Source organism: Melospiza melodia, chromosome 1 (genome assembly GCF_035770615.1).
Source record: "Melospiza melodia melodia isolate bMelMel2 chromosome 1, bMelMel2.pri, whole genome shotgun sequence".
NCBI classification, from domain to species: Eukaryota; Metazoa; Chordata; class Aves; order Passeriformes; family Passerellidae; genus Melospiza; species Melospiza melodia.
In genome coordinates this window covers 151,720,728-151,736,583 of record NC_086194.1, presented here as the reverse complement: position 1 = coordinate 151,736,583, position 15,856 = coordinate 151,720,728, and the positions used below count along the sequence as shown (strand labels likewise).

The 15,856-nt window shown below is 44.9% G+C and overlaps 1 protein-coding gene across 1 annotated transcript in view; it reads left to right on the top strand.

Annotated features, from left to right (window-relative positions):
* Nucleotides 1-212: 212 nt before the first annotated feature.
* SDC2 (syndecan 2) overlaps nt 213-15,856 on the top strand; it is a 59,838-nt gene continuing 44,194 nt past the window's right edge. Inside the window, exon 1 of the mRNA XM_063172068.1 lies at nt 213-345. Coding sequence (XP_063028138.1) covers nt 286-345 — 60 coding nt within the window. The 5' untranslated portion in view covers nt 213-285. The remainder of the gene's footprint in view (nt 346-15,856) is intronic.

Here is a 15,856-nt window from a genome sequence, read left to right as displayed (position 1 = left end):
TTTAACTGGGAGCCGCGGCGCCGCCGCCGCGCACTCGGGGCGGAGGGAGGGCGGCGGAGCCGGCAGCGCGCAGCCTGCAGCCCGCGCGCCCCAGCGCCGCGAGCACCGGGCCCGCCGGGCAGCGCCGAGCGCAGCGCGCAGCCCCGCGGCAGGAGCGCGGCGGGCCGGACCCGGGGCGCCACCGGCCCTGCCCCGCGCCCCTCGGGCGCTGCCGAGCGCCGCCGGCCCCCGCTTTCTCCTTTGTGACCGGCCCCCGGCGGCCGCCGCGCCGGCTCCGCGGGAATAATGCGGGGCGTGTGGCTGGCGCTCACCGTCAGCTTCGTGGCCTGCGCCTCCGGGCAGCCGGTGAGTGCCGGGGCAGAGGGGAGAAGGCGGCGGCAGCCCCGCGGGAGGGGACGGGACGGGACAAGGGCTGGCCTTGGTTCTGCCAGCGGAGTGCGGGGCGCGCAGCCCGAGCCTTGCCCCGTGGCATCGCCGTCCGCGGGCACTGGGCTGGCTCGGGGGGGCATCTGTTGATAGTTGAGCGCGCTGCAAACGGCAGGCACCATTCCATCCCACCCGTCAGGAAAAGAAAGAAAGACACCCTTCCCCCCCCCCCCCCAAAAAAAAAATACCCCGAAAAAAACAAACCCCCAAAAAACAGCAACATCCCCACGAAGCCGAGAGAGGACCACCCTGCCGCAGCGGAGCACCCTGCCGCCCTCCAGCGAACCTCGGCCGAAGTTTGCCGCGACGACCCAGCCGCCAGCCGGCCCCGGAGCCCCCCCGGTGCCTCTCTCCCTGCCTCTCCGGAGGAGGGGCGGCTGTCCGGCGGCCTCGGGGCCGCGGCGCGGGGCTGGGTCCGGGAGCGGGGACTTTGTGCCCCGTCCCGGAGCAGCGCCGGGAGCCGCCGGGCCGCCCCGTGTCCGAGCGGCCGCCCGAGGACATCGCCGGCTTCGCGGGCGGTGAGGTGGGAGAGTCCCTTGCAAAATCCACTCCTCACGGCCCGTGGCTGAAAAGAGAAAAAAGGCAGCCAGTACCCCTGGCTGCGCGGCTCAGGAGCTCCCAGAGCCCTCACACAGAACGCCTTGCGCGCCTCCCGGCCAGCCCCGGCTCCGCGGAGCCCGAGCCTGCTGCGCACCCGGCCGGCCCTTCCCCAGGGGCTCGCCGCGAGGTGCTTGGGATAATGCTGCTGTTTACACTTTTTCCGTGCCACGAGTGTATTCGCTAACCGGCCCTTCTGCTTAATGCAATTAGCTCTGTTGCCGGGATTTGTACCTCTGGGAAAGCCTCTCTGCGGCGAGCCTCCCACCCTTTCGTGGCAGGAGCCGGCGAGGACCGGCCAGAGGGTTTTGGTCTCTTCCGCCGGTTTCCGTCTTTTCTGTGGATCTGAGATTGTCTTGCGGGAAGGGGTATGCAAATGACACTGATGCAGTGTTTGGGCAAATATTAGGAAATGATAAATTGAGGTTTCAATATGAAATTTTAAAAATTTTAATCCAATTAAAATGAGCCGCTTCACTGAACTAAATAACGTCACTAGCTTGGGTTAACTTTTGAAGTTCTCTAGCTGTTGTATAAATTAGCCAAGTCACAGCCTTCATAAAATCTGCCTCATCGTTAGGGGTTTCTAAAGGTACAATTGCAAAACATTTTCTTAAAGACTGATTAAAAAAGGGTTGGGTAGAACACTGACCTTTGTTTCCGCTAAGTATAACTGTGCTGCAGAAACACCCTTGTCTAATGAGCTACAATATCCTTTAATTTTGTAGAAATGATGTTAGTACGAAGTTCTCTGATGGTGGAGTAGCTATTAACCTGCCACAGTAATTAGCAGAGTATTAAGTTTGATGGGTTTTTGCCTTAGGATGAACGCACTGTGGCAGTGTGAGGTGGTTGTTGGGGCATATCCCGTGCAGTGTGGTTCAGGGGGCAGGGGGAGAGCGAGGTGGGGGGAGCCTGCCTGGCTCTGCTGCAGCGCCCTCGCTGCTGCCAGAAAGTCGTGGAGGGGCTGAAAAAGTAAAAGGAGGTCCTTCTCCTTTTCTTTCACCTCCCTTCTTTTTCCTTTAACTGTGCCTGGCAGCAGCTTCACAGTCCCTTAAGATAGGATTTTATAGACCAGTCTCTGGGAAAAGACAGATGCCAAATCTCTGTTCTCTGCAGAAGTCCGTCCTTGTCATAAGAAGAATTCTATACGGATGCTTAAAAATCCCTCCCAGCTCTCCATGCCACTGTCAAATGGATTTAGCTCTAAATTTCTTCATGTTTTTAGATTCTACTATTTATCATTATCTAGGCAAAACAATACTGTAAAAAATCTTCTTTCTCATGAAGTAAATTATCCCAAATAATTCTGAGCAAAGGAGCGGGAAGCTGCAGCAGGTTTTGTTTCTTAAAGCAATGTGTTCCCTGTGTTTGGTCCGCATAACCACCCAACGCTTTTCCTGGGGTGGGCCAAGGAGATGTTAGCACTGTGTTAAGAATGCTCTGGAAGTGAGACCTGCCAGGGAACGACGCCGGGAGTGGTTTGCGGTGCTGGGTGCTGGGTGCGTGCTTCGTGTGCCGTGGTGTGGCTGTCGCACCGCAGCTGTGCCGTGCCGTGCCGTGCCGTGCCGTGCCGTGCCGTGCCAGCTCCCCCGGGGGAGCAGCTGCTTCGGGACAGAGCTGTGATGGAGAGGGAGAGACGGAGCCCAACCTGTTAGTGCCAGCCTGCACACGGTGGCAAGTGTTAGCCACAGCAAAGCTGGTGGATTGCAGCTGGGGCTTGCGGAGTGCTCTGCTGCCGTCAGCGCAGCGTGAAGTGAGACATCAGATTACACTGGGTTCTGGTAACCGGTGTGCGTCTGGAAGGACGTGGGGGATTCACCCGGGCTTGGCTGAATGGCAAAAAATGTGCTTTCTAGCTACCTTGAAAGTTTCTTGGTTTGCTTATAAGAGAGGGAAAGACAGTGACATGAAACTGTTGGAAAGAAAAGGAAAACTGTGAGTGAGAGGCCTGATGCACCTTTTAAAAGGTTGAGCCCCTGAGCCCAGTCCTGATGATGCTGGGAGCCAGCTTTTGCTGATTTTAATAGCACCAGAGAGCAGTGCCAAGTATCCAGCTGTAGTTGTCAGCTCCCATTCGGGAGAGGCTGATAAACCTTTCTGTTTTGTTCTGGTTTGCAGCAGTGGGACGAATGGTTTTCCAGAGCTTGTGTGACAGTCGCATCCTCTCTGCGTGCCCAAGTGCACACTGAGAAACTTTGCTGGCTAGCAGGTTGTGCTGCATGCTGCAGTGTTATGGTGCTGCTCTCCTCACAGCAGGCTGAGTCCATCTCTCCCCAGGAAGCTTCTGGAGTCTGGAGACTGCTTCACATCGTCAGTACGTGCCTGTGGGGCTGGATTTGGGACTGTCAGTGAAACAGCAGTGGGGCATCACCTGAGGGATCTTGTGGTTTCTTGTGTAAGCATCTGACCTCTGAGTTGTTAGCGTAAATATAATCATTGAACGATGATCCAAGGCTGATATTTGGTATATTTTTTCAGAAGTATTTAGTATTTGAGAACCATGATGCTGTAATTTTCCTACTTTTGTTACTAATGGTTACTTTGGTTTTGGAATTTGGAAAATTGATAGTGTGCTGGAGAGGAGGAATGCTTTTTTTGAAAAAGGCAGTTAGACTTCAGAGATAGTAATTAGAGGACAAGAAGGGCTGAAGAGATAGCTGGTATTTAGATTTATATGCTGTGTGTGTCTCTCACATGCATTAAATTTGCTTTGTCAAATAAGTTCCAAAGAAGAGAGGAAGTCTTTTCTGTCGTTATTTATTTCTACCCACCTCCAATTCACATGTACCTTTTCTTCTCACTATAGAATTAATAAATGTTTATCCATTGCTTTTTGTGGTTTGGCAACACCTGGAATCTGCCTTGTTTGATTCTCTTGCTCTGGCTGAGCTTCTGGGTTCTGCCATCCATCAGCTGCTTGCACTGCCATGCGCTGAAAATTCTGGGGAGCTCTGGGGTTTGCCACCAGTCCTGGGTATTGCAGCCACCTCTTAGATGGATGTTCTCAGGAGTCACTTTCTGGAAATGGGTTTCTCTCTCAGGTTAGATTATCATTTAAAAATTAAAGAACAGATGACTCTTGACCCCAGATCAAACACTGAAGTTCTTCTTTTTAGTATCTTAGCCCTGAGGTCTGCATTGGAACTGACTTAGTATTGAGGCCTGAAGTGCAGAGATGTTTTCTCTGCATTTTTTCCTAGATCCTTATCAAAGAAGTAGATGAGAGCATCATCTTCAGGAACAAGTCAGGACAAATATCTTAGGGTTTGAAGTTGGGTGCTGGGATTGTGGTTCTTGGGCAGATAACACCTCTGTGGTAGGTTTGAGACAGTTACTGCAGCTAATGGAATAAAGATGGTGGACTTTGGAGTGTGTGGAGTAAGTCTGGATTTTGCTTGGAGATTTGGTGGATCTAAATTTCTGTAGTTCTAAATTAAGTGTAATCTCAGGATGACAAGATAAGGACCTAATTTCTTGACTATTAGAGGTGCAAGGCATGAGAAGTCACATGTCAAACACACAGCCATGATCCAGTGCCTCTGGGAGGGTGGGGTGGATGGTGGGGAGCTGCCTGCCATCCTTGGTGGGGAACATGGCATCTTGGCAGGGCTTCCTGAACTTGGAGAAGAGCCTGCAGAGGAGCCAGTCGTTCGCAGAGTTCTCCATTTGCACTGCTCTTTGTGGCGAGCTGTCTTTATAAAATGTCAGGCAGAGGCATATGGATGGCGTTATTAATTCCATTTTCTCACCAAATTGACTTTTGCCATTGAGCAACTTAACCATCTTGCTTATGTCAAAGAATTGCAGGCTTTAGTAAGGCTCAATGGCTGAACAAAGAGCCCTTGTCTAGTTATGGAGAAGTGCTCTTTTGTCTTCTGAATAGATTTGACAGACTATGATTTTTAACATAAATGTTGTATTTGAGATTGGCAAGCTTATTTGAAGCCTCATATAAGACCCTACTTGAATCTGAATCATAAAGATGCCCTCTGTGCTGCTGCATTTGAGAGAGGATGCACAAGTCATAAGCAAGTGATTTGATCCGCATTCAAGTCACTTTGCAGGCAGTGTTGTAGGAAGCATGAGAGAATTACTGGAGGCTGTTCTGTGAACAGCCTGTTGTTTGGTTATCTTCACTTCAAGCTTACAAGATGGTAATAAATTGCTATCTATAATCTTTTCAGGACTAGTAATTTATTCATAGGTTACATGACACTATTCAGTGATTTGGGAACATTATTTCTCCTGCTCACATTGAAGTATAATTTCCAAGCTCTGGAGTACAGACTGCATTGGTGTTTGACCCTCTAATAATGACAGTTCTCTGTATGTATGTTGTTTTCTTGATTAGCTCAGCCCTGGGGGATGCTTTCAAAAGCGTACTAGATATTTAGGCAGAAAAACAGAATATGTGTAATCCTCAGAAGTACTGGAATACTGATTGCAGTGGGAGAAAATGCAGCATTTAACAGCCATTTGCAACAAGTGCATTTGCGCTGAGCAAATTATTTTTGTTGATGTCTCCAGCAGGAGTTTCATTTAAAGTGAAATAATGACTAATAGGGTGGTGATGAATCTGCAGAAATTGGCCTTGTCCATAGATAGGCTATTAGAGTGTAGTGTATATAAGCTGTGCTTAACTAAAGCCTGAGCTGGTCTGCTCCATCTTAAATCACTATTTTTAGTTTATATATAAACAACTTCTTCAGAAATCTCCCTTCTAAGCTAAATTGTTTTGTTCCCAAGGTGAATTGATTTGGGGAAGTTCAAATAAAAACCTGTTTGGCTGTGTTTGAGTTGTGAGAGTGAAGATAAATACATTGTACTTTTATTAATAGTAAGGAGACGAAGGGACTTACAGAAGGTCGAATAGCCCGTGGTATACACAGGCACAGAATCAAAATGTTCAGAAGCCAGCATTGTGATTAACAACCAGAATATATTGTCTGTATTTAAATATTATGTTGTCAGACATCTTTTGTTCCCATTTGATTAACCGTAATAATGCATAACTTTCTCTAGAGGTGCTTCCACACTAATGGAAGTCACTTGTCACCTTTGAGATTGTGTGTGTGAGGTGTGAGGTGACCCATCCCTGTTATTTGAAGTGTATTTCAGAAGTGTGACTGTCTGTGTGGACTGAGAGGACTGATTCTCACAGAGCTGTAGGAAAGAGAGCTGCTAAGGTAATATAGCCTGGGAGATGAAGTACATCCCAGGGAGCAGTTGGGTACATGACCAGTGTAGCCTCAAGACTAAAGATGCTTCAATAGAAAACAAAAAAATGCATCATATTTGCTTGCCACCTGAAAGAATAACCTAACCAGGTCTTCCCTCTCCCACCTTCAACAGGATCTCTTCTCGTATGTCTTTCCATTAATTATACAAGTAGAAGCAAGCTTTCCTCTTTCTCTGGGCTGAGCTGTATTAATTCCAGCTGTGTTGATTCTTCAGTATCTGCAGGAGTAGCTGGCTGGACACCGTACCTGAAGGGCCCAGCCAAACCCCACCCACTTGATATCTTTTGGGTTTAAGAGCTGAGTCCTGTTTGCTTTTTGGACTGGGGTCTGCAGGGGAAGGCTAGAAATGGGTTTGAAGACACTGTGTGTGTTGCAGGCTGCGGAAATGAGCGATGTCCAGGAGACAGATTCTTCCTTTTCCAGGTTGTTTATTTGTGCTCACTGTGGAGATTCCAGAATCAGGATGTCACTTAAGCTGTTTACCAGGTGAAAGCATCCACAAAGCCTTTCCATTCAAATCCTTTTCAAGTGTGGTTCCATGTTCTAACACGTAGTCACTGAGGTGTGACATTAGTGCTCTTCTTATAATTCAGAATGAAAGCCTGCAAGGGAAGCAAAGCGGAAAGGTGAAGGTAGTTCACAGTAATGGAAACGCACCGTCTTTGGGACAGCCAGAAATTGAGCTTCTGTTGAATATAAATTTGTGACATTGTATAAATAAAAATAGATGTGCCTTAGCAATAGTAATAATAATAATAATAATAATAATAATAATAATAATAATAATAATAATAATAATAATAATAATAATAATAATAATAATAATAATAATAATAATAATGTATAATTCCTACAGCAAGGATGTGCATAAGATAATGCTGCTGAGAAGCAAGATTCTGATGATTTTTGTGGAAGGCAGATTGCAAAACCTTTAGGTCCTGTCCTGTCTGGGGACTGAATCTTCTCCCATTTGGGAGCTCAGAGGCACTTGGTACTTGCTGGTGGTGGCAGTGCAAGCACAAAGGAAAGTGTTTGTCCAGCAAGGAGAAGGAGCGTCCATGAACAGCGTGTGTGGAATTTGGTTGTGTTAGTTATGAGCTTGTGTAAATGTCATTGAGGGAAGGTGTAAAGTTCTCAGGAACTGCTGAGGCAGTGCCCAGAGTTAGAAGATTAATGCTTTAGAATAATTGGTAGCTTAAGCATATGTAGCATCTGCAACTCACAAATTTCCTTCTCCATGGTATAACAAGAAAAATGGCTAGTCCTGGAGATAGGCAGAAAAAGTGATTAAAGTGCCATGTGTATATTCTAAATTCTTGTCTTTGGTGAAGCTGTTTATGATTTTCCAGACATATGCTCTTTGATTATTTTTCATACATGAAGGCTGATTTTTTTTTTTTTTCAATGTGGTATCTAAAATGTCATGAAGTGAAACCTCTTGGGGTACTTTGAAATTATGTGTTCACAGAGACTGTCTTCCACAGAGCATTCAGTGCTGACCTCTCTCCAGCTGTTGCAGTTCTAGCTTGAAAGGTCTTTGAAACTTTGTGTGTTTGTGTTTTATATAGAACTTTATTCTATATGGAGCTCTATTTTACATACTTTTTATTTTTTTTATTCTATTTTGTGTGTGTGTCTTTCAAGTGTCAGGACAAGAAATGCCCCAGAGAACATGCTTCCCAGTTAAATAAACAGAACAAAATATCTCTCAAAATTGTGTTTAATAATTTTCTTGGCCTGAATTAGTGTGGAAGGGGTAGCCTCTCTGCCTTTACTTACCAGGAAGAAAAGCCTTAAACAAAAGGTGTTCTTTTAATTTTTTTTCTTGTTTCTTCACTTGTAATTTAATACAGCAGTTTTCATAAATTTTCCCCCATATGTATGATTTGATCCTCAGTAGCTCCCATTGGTGCCTTTGGTTTGACTCTCCAGCACAGCCTTTTCTCTGCCCTCAAAGCCCTGGTAAAGGTATAGGCATGGTCATCACTGCAAAATGTGAATGAAATGGAAAAATTTGGGTCTAAGAAGAAAAACAAGGAACAGTGGTTAGCATAGGTCTGTACCTGACCTCACCAGGCTGGGAGGTCCCACCAGAGCTGCTGTGACCTGAATGGACTCCTGGCTCAGCAGAAATTGTCTGTGCTGCAATTGAATTTGCCTTTTTATGGCTTTTGACCAAAATATTTCAGTGGACATATCTGTCTGCTGTATGAAGGCAGGACAGATGTCTCCAGAAATTTCCAGGGGGTTTGGCAGTGACCAAGCCCTCTGGCAAACCATGAGATAGATGGTTTTTGCTCTTCTGGTAGGAGCTGTGGCCTTTCCTGCAGCATAGAGCATCTGTTGGTTTGCAGAGGAGAGGAATGCTATGAGGGTGCTGTAAGAAGGAACAAGTCTGGTAACTGACTATAAAGTGATAGATTATTTCACAGCCTTAAATAATGAAGACTCATGATTGGTGTTTGGATAATGTTTTGACATCTCAGTATTGCTTGATGGTCACTGTGCAGTGTTTGAGGGAGAGGAAAGTAGGTTCCCTGGCCACCTGGTAAAAACAGACTTACCTCCTTTAAGTCTGCAGGTGCCCGAGAAGGCAGGGCCTTGAAATGGAGTTGGCTCATTGTCTCCGCTCACATTGCCTATTGCAGATGTTTTTCTCCGGTGCTGTTTAGCCCAGCCAGCCATGCCCTGTTGAGGAGCAGGGCTGTGTCTGCAAGGGGGATCTCTGCCTTTGGTGGGGCTCATGCTCAGTAATAAATGGCCTTTCTGCTGCTGGTGGAGAGGCAGTCGTGTGCCCATGACATTGGCTCTCCCTGATGGAGGGAACTTCTGAGCTCCTGGTAACACAGAGCATTTGATCCAAAATGGTTTGAGATAGTACTCTTAATAGTATTGCTGCCATGAAAATGCCACTCCTTGTCTGTTTCACAACTGCAGGGCATTAGAAAAGGGAAAATACCTTTCTTTTCTTTTGTTTTTGTTCTTACGATAATTCACAGCTTGAAAAGCTTGACCATCTCTCTCCTATTTAACCAAAAGCTGGTGACTTGGCATTTTGATGTTGGTCTCTTCGGGTGGACACCTTGAATTGGTCTTCTGCCTGGTGACATAAGCTTTATAGTGATGTAGATTTTCTTACAATTTTTGAGAACCATTAATGTTATCTGTGGGTTAAAGAAGTCTTCTGCGTTTCTGAATATTTTATGATGGTACTGACTTCATGTGCCAGTCAGTATTTAATTTTTGAGTTTTCTCCTCTGATCTCCTCTATCTGCACTGAAAGAATTTGGGAGCTTTAGGTTATGACAAAAATCCCCTTACTTTAGAGAAAGAAATGTGGTGGTTCTGTAATGTACAAGTGGGAGTTTCTGTGATTATTTTTTGCCATTTCTTGTTGTTTCACCAAACATCTGAGGCTTGCCTCCTCTGGTTTACATGGGTAAATGTATTTGACTTGAGGAAACTGATGAGGACTGAGGAGAACTTCTGGCAGACACTGTCATTCTTAAAAAAAGTAGGTAGGATCCTTTGTCATGAAGGTTGTTGCTGCATAGACACTAGGAGCTGGCATAGTTTCCCCATAGTAAAGTTGCTCACATGGCATTTCTGTATTTGTGATCAGAGATGGAGGGTCCTAAGGGAGGATTAGCAAGAGTATTTTTGGGGATTTCTCTATGGCTTCCTAGAGATGCACAGAAAAAGCTAATCTCTCTCTCTCTCTCTCTCTCTCTCTCATTATTCAATTCAGCTAATCTAATTGGAAAACCTCCTTAGAGCAGTCTCTGGCAGCTAGCTGTAGCAGCTGTACAATTAGTAGTGTCACCTAACAGGAGAGCTAAACAAGGAGCAATAGGAAACTGGAGTAGGATGTTTTGGTGTATCATAACAACCCTCCCAAGAACCAAGCTTGCTAGAGTGAATTCAGCTGTGAATTTTAAGAGCTTAAAAAACCTGGGGAAAAGTCTGAATTTTCAAAGACTTAAAATTCTGAGTGACGCGATGAAATAGTTTTAATCTCTAGGCATTGTTGCAGGTTATTTATAGATTGATTTTTTAAATTAAAATTTCCACAGACATGACTGGATATGGGTCTGGTGGGGTTTACTCCCTATTCCTCAGGGTGTGAACAGTGAAGCTGAGCAGGGAAGAGGTGTATAATTAACTGCTTTATATATATGGGGACATTTCCGTGGCCTTTTCCCTCCCAGCTTGGCTGCTGGACTGTGTTTTATTTGCAGATAGCCCTGAAGGCCATCAGGAGCAAGAGCTGGCATGGAGGAGAGCACCAGCTCCATCAGGAGGTGATGGAGCCATTGGCAGTGATGTTCCCTGGTTGCACTGTCCAGGACTGTGCCTAGGCACAGGAGGCAGAGACAGGTTTGCATTTGAATCACCAGCTTGGCACTTTCCAGCTTCACACCATTAATTACTGTGATGCTAATGCCATTTACCCATCTCTCTATATCCAGGAAGCATTTAGATAAGAGAATGTGTGGGGCAAGTCATGATTTAGCAATCTCTGTGGAGTTACGTGGTTGTCATATTTGGAATGTGTGACCTGTGGTTATAAAGGATAGGTTTTGGAAGTGCTGTTAACCAAGTGGCATATGTCAGGGACTGGAAAATCTAGGCTATTTATAACTGTCCACAGGTGGAGAAGGAAGCAGCAATGCATAATACCAGTAATAATTATCAGCAGTATAGAAGTTCATCTCTTAAGCCGTTGGGTCTAATGCACTAAAAAGTATTTGATCTGAAGCCTGGCACAGCCTTCAAATGGAGCCGTTCAAAGGCGTCCTGACCTAATTTTGCTGCAGAAGTGTGTGAGTCTTTCTCATTCCCCTAATTTCTTGCAGAAGGTTTCAATGATAAAGTCTTCATCCTCTACATGTGCATATATTTTACTGCAGAGCTTTTGAGTAAAAGCAGCCCTTGCAGGCCAGGTGGTAAATATAGTGCTCAGCTTAACAGAAAAGACATTAAGTTTATCAGAGACATGTCCTCCTGTGTTTTGCAGTTGTCAGTTAGCCTTCCTTAAGACTTCTTTTTATTTGCTGGATTAATTTTTTTATTTTTTGTGATTAATTGAAGTTCAGTGCTGGCTCTGTACCTGTGAGTAAAGGCTTTGTATTATGCTGAACTTCTATTTTAGTGAAAACCTCTAAAATGTAAAGCAGCTTTTAAATAAAAGTTTGCTTTCTTTTCAAGGGAAATAAATAATGAAATTATAAGGCATTGTCCATGTAGCTATGTAAATTTATCAGTTAAAGCATAAAGCATAAGTGCTTTGACTTTCCTCTGAGTAAATCAAAGCAGATGTAAGACATGTCTTAATGGACTTTTGTCTTCAAAAGAAAATGGGGAGAAAACAAATTTATTTTTCAACAGTGACAAAATAGAGTGTACTGCAGGGATGGACAGTGCTCTTTTATTGTCTGTGTTGGTGTAGACTGTTTCTATGACAAGATAAAAACTAATAGAGCAACACAAACTGAAGGCTTTTAAATTCTTTCTGACCTGTCACTTGTACAATTTCTCATGCCATTATCACCACGGTGGTGCTGTAAGACTACCGATTTCCTACCAGAAGTATTGCTTTTTGTTCAGTGTGGGGTGTTTTAACTTGTGCTGGTGATATTTCTGAACAATACTGCACAGTACATGGTAACTGCAGTGCACTTAATTGTAATTTATACCTTAAGTTATTTATTTGCTCTTTTTCTTTGCAATCTCTTGTGCTTCCAACCTCATTAGACTGATTTTTTCTTTCCCTCCTGCTGCTTTTGTGCTATCAGGCACAAAAGGTAACTGTTAGCATTGGCACCGCTCTTCAGTCTCATGTTGCAAGTACAGGATCCAAGAGCAGAAGAAAAGGTAGATGAAAATCTGGGCTGGCTCTGGGCCTTTGCCCACTCTCAGGAATCCTTCTGCTCACTCGGCTCACAGCAGTGAAAAAGCGGGAGTGGGGAGGAGCTGGTTGTGAGTGACCAAAGTATTGGCAGAGCTGTTGGCAGGAAGGGGATGCTGGACTGCTGACATGTCTTGGCCAGACCTTAATTAAAGGAGAAGCCTGGAGGTGACTGGTTTGGGCTGGAAAAGAGTTGCTGTATCAGGCATGCTAATTCCATCTTGGACTCATCAGCTGTGTCCGTTCGACAGCCCTGGAGCACGCAAATCAAGCGTTTAAGCAGACATGGATCATTTGAGCACTGCATCCCTCACCCCCTTTGCTTTTTGGAAAGTGAGTGTGTGGAGCCAAATGTTACAGCTTGGCATTTCTCTCTGTTCTTTGGATTTTCTTGGAAAACTTCCATGTTCTCCCTTCTGACTGCGGAAGGATGGGAATGATGAGTGCAAATTGCTCCTCCTCTGATCTACAGCCTCGCTTCAAAACTTATTTTGTGCAAATGACCATTTGTCTGTTTAAGTGATCAGTAACTGTGTTCGCTCAGATGGAGGGGGAGCTGTCTGAAGTTGGGGCTAGCTGAAGTGTCAGGTTACCGAGGGCACTATAATCAAGGTGACAGCTGCTTTCCTTATGCTATACTGAAACAAAATACCCCAACCATTCAACAGAGCCTCACCAAATACATTAACCTCAGTGTTTTTACTCCTTCCACAAGTTGGTGGATTACTTAGCACTCCTGGCTAATGAAATACAGGAGTGCTAATCTCTCTCCATGGATACCAGAGGGGAAAATGTTGAGTGTTGCTACCCCAAGAGTGCAAACGTGTGCCTGAGCTAATGACCATACTCAAGGCCTGCAGTGCAGCGAGGGAAGTGGTTTCTCCTCGGGTGCTTGTGCTCCCTCTGGAGATGCTGAGCCTGGCACAGGGAGGGCTGGGATTATCTGTGGCTCAGCAGCTGCTGTGTGGATGCACACCTCTCAATACCCTGGGGTGAGCAACCTGTTAACCCAACCCTGTCTCCCTCCCACCTCTTGAAGGTATTTGCACTTGCCCTTAAGTAACCATTTCTTTCTTTGGCTTCTTAAGCTGACACACTTTGACGTACTCAGGGGTGAAAAATGGGAGGTGCTTCTTGAAATAGCCTTGATGTGCTGTACAGGAGAAGCCTTGTTTGAGGAGCAGGCTATGAGAGTCCTCTCCGAGCTGTTCTTTCACCTCCCTTTGAATAATCCCAGTTAGTTTTATTTTAAAGAAAAACTCATGTGGGTGTCTTAGCCACAAAAAAACCCCCACAAAAATATGTTGCTGAGGTTTGTGTGCAGTTTATTTCCAGTAATGAAGGGCAGGCCTGTGTAGGGAAGAAGTTTATGTGAAAGAATGGGATAAATAAGACTATTAAAATATGCTGGTCCTGGGCTTTATTGTGGGTCTTTGAGTAAAGTTCTGAGAATAATCATCTGGTAAAAAGCCTTTTCTTAATATTCACCCTGAGAAAGAATTGGTGTTTGACCTGCCAGAGGCTTATTCCGAGAGCAGTCAGAGGGCTGCAAACTGAGGTTTCCTTTGAGGCACAGGGACCCTTTCTCTGGCAGCTGAGGAAGGGTCTGCATGAGAAGAAGGGAGGTTGAAGTGGGAAGCCTGAATCTGTAGAGACAGCAGGAGTAAGAGACTTAGTTTTCTGGGTTTCAGCTCCTCGGCTGTTTCAAAGCACCTAGTTTATCCTTTTATCTTTTCTCAGTCACACCTAACTTGAACAAAGCCTATGCTCTGCAGAGACTCTTGGAAGATATTCATTTTGAAGTGGAGAAACTGCTCAGCAGTGAGAGAGCATGAAAATCTGACAAACAAGTTTGTTGCCTCATAATTTTTCATCATAGAAGATCTGGAGCACAAGGCACCCCAAAAGCAAATTCCCCATCAGCAGAAGACTGGGAGATGCATCCAGGCTTTCCTGGGGAGCTATTTACCCTTTGCAGGAAGATGGCTGGGGTGTGCCAAGTCCCTGCTTGTGCAGCAGAGACCCCCAAATGTCCGTACTGTCCAAATTCTTGAGATTTTTTTTGCTTTAAAATCCGAGCAGAATCTGAACCTGTAAGGCTGACTTATTGCATGGGAGACATCTTCCAATGGAGGAGGAACAAACCAAGAAAACTAGAATTGTTTTAATAAGATTTTTAAGGCTGTTTTTTTTTTCTTTTTTTCATAATTATTTTTAATCCTCTCCAAGCCATGTAAGATGCATTGGAAGAAGGCAGTGTGCTCCTTAGGTGTGGTGCAGGACTTATGACCAAAATGAATAGGCTTCACTGGATGGTCATTGAGTACATGTTCTGGAAATAACTCCTTCATTTTCTCTTGGGGTTTGGGAAATGAAGGGAGACTTTCTTTCAGCCCTTCTACTTATTTAAAATAATACACTGGCATGCCAAGCAGAGCAGGATTAATTTTTTTCTAATGCTGGGAGAAGAAGCCTGTGATTAAGAAACTTGGCAGTATGTAACTCTTAGTTTTCTTGTATTTTTGATGCTTCTGTTTGTATGCTAGGGTGTTCAAAAAAGCATAAGTCAGGGTATTTTTGGGAAAGTTGTGAAATGGATGACATTTTCCAAAAGGACAGTGTGTCTCTTGGCAGCATCATGGTCAAACAAGTAAATATGTAGTTACTGTGTCATACCCTCCTCACTGTGATTGCAATTCCAGACAGTCTTGGAAATACCACAGATATCAAATCCAAGTATATTTCCTCCATATTTCATTAATTTCAAATTACTTTTTAATTTGATGATAATGGCTGGATTGGTGCACAGTAAATAAATACACTGGATTTCTAATGAAATTAGAATAAGTTAGGGGCGAAGTAGCATGGAACTCCAGTGAAGATGTCTCAGCACTTATTGTGAGAAAAAGGTATCAACTTCTGTTCACTTTTACCTCTCAGCTGACTCCTGCTAACAGAGCTGGTTTGGGTGTCTGTATTTCCAATGTGGAGAGATCTTCCCTCAACTAATAAAAAGTGTCAAACTGTGCTGAAGATTTTGTAGAGGAGATGGTGTTACTGCTGCTGAGCTCTTGTGTGTACAGAAGGCACTGAGAAAGTCAGGTGGAGAGACACAAGGAAAGATAAGAGCCATGGTGTGACTTTACATGCTGAAAACTGTTCTGTGACTGCTTACAACTGTTAATTAATGCCATTCCAGAAGATTATGCATGTTTTGAAAGTGGCTGCAGCAGTAGATAGGAGAGGCAGCTTTCCCTGAAAAGAAAGGAGAGCCTTGAAGACAATCCATGTACTGTACATTTTGATTTCTTCTACTTTTGTTTTTGTTGGGTTTTTTGGTTGTTTTATTTTGGGGGGGGGGGGGTGTTTTTTTGTTTTGTTTTGTTTTGTTTGTTTTTGTTGCATGGAGGATGTGACTGCAGTCATTTCCTCACTCTGCTCTGTCCAGGAGCCAAGTGAAGCACTGATGGAAAGTGAGTGGCATTGTCATTCCCACTGCCTGTGCCAGAAGGTGAAAGAGCTGACTTCTCGCCAGGCCCTGAGCTGCTCACCCGCATTATGGTGCTACAAGCTATATGAGAGATGAGAGAGATGGTGATGGTGGAATTGTTTGTGGGACTTCAGAGGATGACCCAGGGAAGTGGGGATGTTCTTGTGTAGCTCTTGTGAAAACAGGACCACC